Here is an 8,834-nt window from a genome sequence, read left to right as displayed (position 1 = left end):
ACCCTGCTGGGACTAGGTGGCTGGAGGCGTCACCAAGTGCGTGTGGCACCATCTCTTAGAGCAAGGTCTCGCTCCCTCTGCACCCACTGGGTGCCAGGCCTGGGGCGCACACGGGAGACAGGAGCAGGCACAGCCCTTGTCCTCTAGGTGGCCTCGGGCTGGTAGGGCCTGGGGGGGACACCTGCATCCCTGTCCCTGTGGCTCAGGGGAGCCCATACACCCAGCCTCTGGAGCAAGCCCCGCCCCTGCCTGGCCCCGCCCCTGCCCGGCCCCGCCCCTGCCCGGCCCCGCCCCTACCTGGCGAGGAGGCCCACGCCCTGCGGGTAGGTGTGGATGGTGGTGAAGAGGTCCCAGGAGCCCCGCAGCTCCAAGTGGGCAAAGTCCTGCCAGTGCCCCGCGGTGGACAGCAGGCTCTTCAGTGCCTCCAGAGACGTGCTGTTGGGGAGCAGAGCAGGTCGGGGGCCAGTCCTGGCCCCGGTAGGGTGCCCTGCCACCCAGGTCAGTCCCTTCCTTGTTAACAGAAACGGTTGCGTTTCCCGAGTCACGGGGTGGACTGGGTCCTGGCTGAGCCTCGCGGGACGGTGTCCTTTAAATGTCGGGTAAGAGTACAGAGCGGGCAGGACGAGGGGTAAGAGGTGGCGAGAGGGGTGTGGCTGGCATCACGGGAGCCCGGAGAAGGGTCCCTCTGCGGCATCTGACAGCCCTCCGCCCTCAGAGGTCACGGAGAAGCCCGGCCCCACCGCCACGCGCTGTGCCAGAGAGAGTGCCTGCGTCACGCGTGGCGGCTCGGCCAGGCGCCCCTCCAGGAGACTCCCCTGCGGTGGCCCAGAGACCCTCTACTGCCACACCCCCGGGAGAGGACGAAGCAGCCCGGGCAGGTTATGTGTCCTGTCCTGGTCCCATGGCCTGGCCTGGGACGGCCGAAGTGGAGTAGAACCCGAACCCCCCGCCCCGCATGTCGTGGCCACAGGCCGGGGGCTGCCAAAGGCTCTGCGGGAAGACACGGGCGGAGGGCCCAGGAATGCAGGCCCGGGAAGAGCAGGGCCAGCCCCCCTCTGTGCCCTCCCCACCCCTGCACTGCCCGGAAGGAGGCTGTCAGCGCTGACCGGGCACGTTCTGAGATTTGCAAAACCAAGTGTCAAAGGATGGAACGCCACACCGTGAACATCCCCAGTGGTGCCAACTCAAGTGCCAGGTGGTCTGTCATCTCGCCCCAAGCCATGCCACTAAAACGAGCAGCCTTTCCCAGGTCACTGGTCTCAGCCACAGTGATGACGGTTCCAGGAGAAGGGGACTCTGGGACAGAGAGGCATTTCGTTCCGTAATGGTGCTGGGGAGCTCCTGGTTTCACAATCGCCTGTCCTGCAGCCACACCGGAGCTTCCAGAAAGACAGCGTCCGGCTGACTGGGGCATCCTCAGGACTGTGGTGGGGGGGGCGTGGGAGCGGGGTCGGTGGGGCGGCCTGCCTGCATCAGGTGGCAGAAGCAGAGGGACCATGGCATCTATCTCTTACCCTCCTCCGTTCTGGGAGGAGGACGTTTTATTAGCTTATTAGGGAAGATTCATGCATTTTGCACAGTTGATTTGAATAAAAACGGAACTTTATGCACATTCGAATTCGGAAATAATATGAAAAGCGACATTTCTTTTCGGCGGCGCGCCTTGGGGAAAGCTGTTAAAACTGACAAACTGCGTGAAGCACATCATAATACAAACAAATGGAAGGAGCTAGGCCCCCGCGGTCTGCAAGACCCGCTCCCTGGATTTCTCAAGACAGGCCTGGTGCAGAGCGAAGACGGGGCCGCCTGCCTGAACCGCCACCGTCAGCGGTGGTACGTGACCCTCCCACGCAGGTCTCGTCCATGCCGTCACACGGGCGGAGGCCGGTGACCGCCCGTGACATCAGCACAAAAATGTCCTGGGGTCCAGTGGAGTGCGCGGGAGACCGGAAAGGCATCTGCCTCAGGGGCTTGGCAGTGGCCAGGTGGATGCCCCTGCTGTGCCCAGCGACACACGGACGTCCCGTGGGGCCCAGGCGAAGCCTCTGGCTTCGTGGAGGACACATCCATCTCGCAGAGCCCCCGTGAGGGCTGCCCTCAGGGAAGGCGTGGCATACGGGGCAGGAGCTGTCCCATGGCGTCCCCGTGTGCCGGTCGAGTCTCTGCTGCCCAGCGCCTTTGGGACACGCACCTGCTCTCAGTGCTTTTCGCTGCTGCGCTGGCCACAGATAGGGTTTGGGGGGTTGAATCGAGTCCCCCAAAAAGCTATGTCGAAGCCCTGACCCTCGTCCCTGGGAAGGCAGCATCACGTGCCCTAATCCCCAGTCCCTGGGGATGGGGTGTCATCGGGAGATAGGGTCTTTGGAGAGGGAATCTAGTTAGGGTGAGGCCACTAGGGGGGGCCTAATCCCTCGTGGTGTCATTGTAAGAAGAGGGACGGTGACGTGAGGACACACAGGGAGAAGGCCACGTGGCCACGGAGGCAGAGGCTGGACTGATGCGTGTACAAGCTGGGGAACACCAGGGATGGCCGGGAGCCCCCAGAAGCTGGAGGGGGCAGGCAGGGTCCACCCCCACGGGTTGCACGGGGAGCACGGCCCTGAGGCCACCTTGACCTGGGACTTCTAGTCTCTGGAACTGTGAGAGCGTAAGTGTGCGTTGCCTTAAGCCGCCGGAGTGTGGTGCTTAGTTACTCAGCCCTAGGAAGCGGCTTCCCGGGTGTGGCCTTACCTCTGGGGGCTGGGCGTGGCCACCCCCTGGGCCTCCTGGCCCACCCGGGGACCCTCGGGCAGGTTCAGCTCCAGGATGTAGAGTATCTGGGTGAGGAGGGCCAGCAGGAGCTGGGGGTAGGCCTCCTGCACGGCCTCCTTGAACTCTCGGGCGAACTGCAGCTCGTGCAGCGTGTTCATGGCCTGTTGGGGTGGCAGGGGATGCTGAGGCCCCCGAGCCCTGCAGCCTGGGGGTCAGGCCCACTGACCAGCCGTCCAGCAAAGCCTGTGTCGGCCGCGCCTCCCCCTCCCTGCTCGCAGCCTCCGGGACCAGGGCCAAGTCCCGGAGACGCCCCTCCCTCCCTCGGGCCTGGCTCTGTCCATTCACACTGGTACTTGCATCCGAGGCCTGAAGGGGTTTTCGGTCAGAAAGTCCTCAGGGTGGGGGACAGCACTGGGCAGTGACGAGAAGGGGAAGGCAGGGACTTGGGCACGGCAGGTCACGGGGTAGGCCACCCTGCTGACCCCACGTTGCATCAGCCCCGGGCTGGGGGTATCAGCAAGAAGGGCCGACAGAGGCCAGGTATGGGCGCGGGGCGGGACTTTCCTCTGCCGCCACGTTCGGCTGTCACACACCTCCGCGGCAGGCAGCCGTGTGCCTAGGGGCCTCCTGGAGAGGGGGCTCTCAGCCTGGAGAAAACTATGGCTGGGAACAGCCGCCACCCCTCCGAGTCGGCCGAGGGAGCCCGAGAGAGACAGCTGTGGCTGTGTTAGGGGCGAGGCCTGGGCTTGCGGGGGAAGTGGGGGAAGGTAGGCTCCCACAGGGGGGGCGGTGGCTGCGGGAGGCAGCCCCCAGGGCTCCAGCAGGACCTGTACCCCCAGAACCCCATGCAGGGCATTCTCTCCCCACCCTCGCTCTTGGCCTGGACCGGACCCGAAGTCCTCCTGTTCCGAGGCCGTCCACACCGCCGTCCTGAGTCCCAGGTCCATACCACCTGCCCGAGTGCCCTGCCCAGCCCTGTGGGACCACCACTGTCCCGCTTCACAGAGGGGAACCGGGCTCTGGCGTGGTCTAGCGCCCTTGGCCAAGAAGTGGGAGCTGGGGCCCGTGTGGTCAGCCCCTAGCTGGGTAGCCTCTGAGGACTCCCCCTCCAGGCTGGGCTGGTCTCCCCCCTCCCCAGGGCCTGGCACACCATGGGCACCCAGACACCACTGGCATCTGAATGCCCACGTGAAGTGGCTTCGGCCCAGTGGCAGCGGGGGAAGGCATCTGGGGGGGCGGCAGAGACTCACGGCCAGCGAACGCAGGTAGGTCTTCTCCTTGGGCTGGGGGCTGCTGTCGCTAGCGCCGATGGGCAGAGGCCGCTCGTGCAGCCAGGCCAAGAGCATCGCCAGCACCAGGCGGCTCACAGGCTGCTCGGCCCCCAGGGCCCTCCACAGCTGGGAGGCATGGCTGTGGGCAGAGAGGGGCCGTAAGGGCTCAGCCACACCAGCGCCCCACTGTGACCAGGGCCCAGGGAGGGGCCAGGCTGGGTCCCGAGCCAGAACTGGGCAGGGCGGGAGGCTGAGGGGCGGATCAGGGCAACTGCGGGTGGGGCACAAGGGGCGGGTGGCACAGCAGTGTACGTGGCTGGGGGGACACAGGAGACCGGGCCAGCTGCCCGACCCCTGTTCCTGCATCTCTCCTTTTAGGCCCTTCTCACCCAACTGCAGACTCCAACTTGGTCACCTTCAGTGGCTCCCAGGTACTGGCAGGACATGCCCAGTGGGCATTCAAAGCCGTCAGCCTCTGACCCCTGCCCTCTGACCTCTAGCCCCTGCCTGCCTCTCTCCTCTCCTTCCTCTGGGCCTTCACATATGCGATCACTCCTTGTGCTTGCAGTATTCTTACTTGCCGGCCTACTTCCACTGAGCCCCTTCCTCCTGGCAGCCCGCCAGGGCTACTGTTTTCCAGGCTTGGGTTGATGGGGTCCAGCCCCACTGAGCCCAGCCCGAGTCAAGTCAGGGCCCATCCCTGGGGTGTGCAGAGCTTTGCAGTGTCTTTGTGGCCATTTTGCAGATGGAAAGACAAGACTGGAGAGAGAGAGAGAGGGTGTGCCCTGATCGGAGCTCTGCCTCTAACTGGGGAGCTGGTACTGGACCAGCCTGCCTGGGCCTATGGCCTTTCCGCCTGTTCCAAGAGCATGGCCCTGTGGGAACTGGGCGGGCAGGGGGCGCTGCTCCCCAAGATGCAGGCGACTCTGGCAGCCCTCTGCTTTCCATGCTAGGTTGTCTTCGGACCTGAGTGCGGGTGGCACGGGCTGGAGGGACAGGAGGTTCACTAGAATGATGGTAGGGGCTAGGGGGCCATAGCTGGGGGACTGGATGAGCCCCTGGCTTTAAGACAGACCCAAGGGGTCTGCCCCTGAGCCTTGGGGAAGCCCCATCCGACCCCGGACTGGGTGGGCACACAGCTCAGAGGACTCTGGGAATCTCCCAAGCGTGGGCACTGCCCACATGAAAGAACGGGGCCTTCGGAGTCGGAATGGGGCCTCTGCCCCCTGCTGGCTGTGTGATCTCAGGCAAGTCGCTTCGCCTCTCTGGGGGCAAAGCCTGCCTCGAGATGCCTCAGTGAGATGATTCTCCAGGACCAAGGGTGCCCAGAGGGCCAAGGTTTCTATTTTGCTCCCTGTGGGCATCTGTTACTCAGCCGACATGTTGTGTCCTGAGAACTGTCACATGCAGGCCCCCTTCCAGAGGACCCGGAATGACAGAGCCAGTGACCGGGTGGGAACGACCCCTGAAGGTTTGACACGTGTGGCAAACAGCGGTGTGTGCATAAGTCGGGGAGGGGAGGAGCCAGCAGGAGGGTGCATCTGGGTGTCATCGATGTTCAGTAGGGCAGTCGGGGAAGCTTTCACTAAGAAAGGGACATGGGCACAGACCTGAGGGGGCAGCCTTCCTCCAAGTATACGTGACATGCTAGGATGGACCCTAAACACAGAATGAGGGGGGAAAGAGGCCAGATAACGAAGGAATGCTGGAACGGTACGGACCGCACAGTTCCATGTACGCCGCAGTATTTAGGACGCAGCACGTTATTCCATCTTCTCCTAAAAAAGGACACTTAGCCAAGATGGGAGCGAAAGCCCATCGTAGAGCTGCGACCCCGAGGCTGCCTGTACACGGTCAACGCGACAAAACGGAACGAGACAAACGCTCGCTGTGCAGAAAGAAACAGCCAGGAAAGCTGCATGACTCAGCCGCGCACTGGTGGAAGGAGACAGCTCTCCTGTGGTTTGGAAACACAAAACCTGTTTTGGGGTCTGATTCACACCACCCGTGTGGCCCCAAGGAGCTCAAGCAGAGAGTTTAAGTCTGAAATGTTCTCAGGCTGATAAGTGCTCCCAGGTGACCGAGAAGCTCCATAAATCTAGGTGTGAGGCGCCATCAATGTCACATGCAGTCCGTTTCCAGAGGCGCCGAGATGTGAAAAATGTGCTTCTCCCGGAGCCGAGGAAATCAGATATAAATCCCAACGCAGATAAAACTCGAGGATAGACTTCTGGGCCGCTGAAGACCATTGCACGTGCCTGCGTCCTCACTTCTTGAAATCTTGAAAAACAACACGGAGCAAAAAAAAAAAAAAAAAAAAAAGAAGTAAAACGACACAAAAACTGTGACCTCAGAGAGCACTCGACCTTCGACATTACCACGAGCGAACAGGAAAAATGCCCAGCCCAGCCGGCCACCTCCGACACTCCCGCCCATGCCTGCGCCGCCACGAGGCGGTGGCTGGTAATAACAGGAAAGAGACTGAACAGCTCGTTGGACTTGAAAGGCGGCCTTTAAGAGGTACAGATTTGGGAAGAAAAAACGGGGAAAGAGAGAAAGGAGCACGCTTTCGGAAATTAACTGGTGAAGGAGAGAGACACAAAAGGGAGTAAGTTATGTCCCGAAAGAGAAAGAAGAATCCAGAACCCTGGAGGGCACATGGCCCTTTCACCCACCGCCAAACCACAACATCTCCCGAGTTCTCCGGACTTCGCTGTGCCGACAGAAGAGGGTGCCATTGACCTTGAAATCCTATTAAACACTCCAGCAGTGTTTTACACGAACAGGGACACAATTAACAGAGTAATTGCAAAAAAAAAAAAAATCAGAAAACAAAATCAACACCCCTCAAATGAGGGAACTCTCCCCTGAGAAACGATCGTGATGCCGAAAAGGTGTAAGATAACATTCCAAATACGGCTCGGCACACACGAGCGAGTGTTTAAAGATAACGCAACTCTGTCTCGAATGGGACGTTCAAAAAGGACAGATGCGCGAAGAGGCCTCTCATAAGAAAGGAAAAGGGAGTTGATTGAATTCCAGAGAGAGATGGAAGAAGTAACAAGATTCTCTCAGCAATAAATAAATAAATAATACAAGGTGCCCGAGAAAGCAAAGACTCACATGAAAATTTAATAAGGGGCATTGAGGAAAAGCAGGAGAACGATCCAGAAAATGAGAGCGAATTTAAGAAAAGAGTCCACAGGATTCGGGATAAAGTAGTAGAAATAAAAGACGGTAAGGAAATAATAGCATTTGAATTCCTGGCCTCTCTGAAGAGGAGAAACGATAATGGAATAGTAACTAATATTTAAAACTTCCACCAAGAAAACGTTTCGAAAATAACGGTGACGAGAATAACCGAATATTTAAATTTACGTCTTCAGAGAACCCACCAGGTACCTGGGGCAGTTCACGATCAACTCTGAGACATTTCTTAGTAAAACTGTTAAATTTCAAAGATAGACGAAAACATCGCCAAGGTCTCTAGGCAAAAAGATCACATAACTTACAAAGGCAAAAAAGTTATTGTTATCAGACTTTTCAAAGTCAAAGCAAGAGCTACAGTCGAGTAACATTTAAAAAACCCTTAATAAAAGAAAGTGTGAACGAAGGATTTTCTATCCAGCCAAGCTATCTTCCAAGTAAACGATTTTAAACATAAAGAACCTGGGGGGTTCTAAAGCCGGGAGTCTGTCTTGGGGAATCTGCGGGAGAATGAGTTTCATCGAGCCAGGAGATGACCTGATGACTTCAGCAAAGGGATTGAGGGTGAGTGTGTGTGTGTGCCCAGGAGAAACAAATGTGGGCATGAGAGTGGATGACTAGGGTGCAAATTTTTACCTAGTAGAAATCTGCAACCGAAAAAATGGGAGAGGAAGATAGAATAATCTCACTGGTGGATACATGGGCAGCGGATGAGAGTTGAACAAACAATCCCAGTAAAAGTAGAAAAACCAAGTAGTAAAAGCTGAAATAATAAAACAAGGGACCGGGGCATTCAAACAGGTTAGAAATTACTAACAACCAGAACAAAATCACCACCTTTTCTAAATCAAATAAAAAAGCCCCTAAAGATCATAGAATACACATGCCTTAGAAAAAGAGACATAGCAAATATGACAAAATACACGCAATTACAAGATGCTGTGACCAAGTCGAGGGAACTCAAAGCTGAGATTCGACATGTCTGTCATATCGACAAATCTGGATGCACGTAACTCACCTATTAAAAGAAAGATATTTTCAAGTGCGATGACGCATCGAGACCAAAACCGATGGATTCTGAAATGTTACAATAACAGAATGGACAGGTGCAGACTGGGCAAATGGGGAGAAAATAAGGAAGCAGAGGCAGCGAGCCTGGTGACAGACCAAGTGGCATTCAAGCCCTCAAAGCATTGCACGTCACAAGGCGGGGCACTTTTTAATGCTAAAAGTCACAATTCATGGAGAAGGTATAACTTGTGAATATAGACACGCCACAGAATATGGCAACCACCGTCACGCAGATAGGAAGAGGCCTAGATGTGAACACAGTAATAACAGGGGACTTTAACACGCCGCTCTCTCCGCGCAAGACGACGAAGTGGACGCAAATTAAGTGAGAACGTAGAAAACCTAGACACAAACGATCAGGGACATCTCGTACATGTATGTAAAACTCTGCACCTGATAACGGAAAACAAACTTCTTTTCAAGTGCCCATAGAACATTCTCGAAAATGGCTTACAAGATCAGTACATCTCATAAAGCAGAAGTGTTCCAGATGACATTCAAGAAAGCTAGAAATTACTAACAAAAACAGAAGAG

General features: G+C 57.2%; 1 protein-coding gene across 1 annotated transcript in view; it reads right to left on the bottom strand.

The window, feature by feature from the left end:
- MROH5 (maestro heat like repeat family member 5) overlaps nt 1–8,834 on the bottom strand; it is a 44,513-nt gene that overhangs the window by 10,100 nt on the left and 25,579 nt on the right. The window contains exons 18-20 of the mRNA XM_011380627.1: nt 4,002–4,161; nt 2,731–2,912; nt 298–435 (exon numbers count right to left, since the gene is read on the bottom strand). Of these exons, the coding sequence (XP_011378929.1) occupies nt 298–435; nt 2,731–2,912; nt 4,002–4,161 (480 nt within the window). The remainder of the gene's footprint in view (nt 1–297; nt 436–2,730; nt 2,913–4,001; nt 4,162–8,834) is intronic.

The sequence above is a fragment of the Pteropus vampyrus genome, unplaced genomic scaffold (genome assembly GCF_000151845.1).
Source record: "Pteropus vampyrus isolate Shadow unplaced genomic scaffold, Pvam_2.0 Scaffold398, whole genome shotgun sequence".
Taxonomy (NCBI): Eukaryota; Metazoa; Chordata; class Mammalia; order Chiroptera; family Pteropodidae; genus Pteropus; species Pteropus vampyrus.
This window is presented reverse-complemented; position numbering and strand designations above follow the sequence as displayed.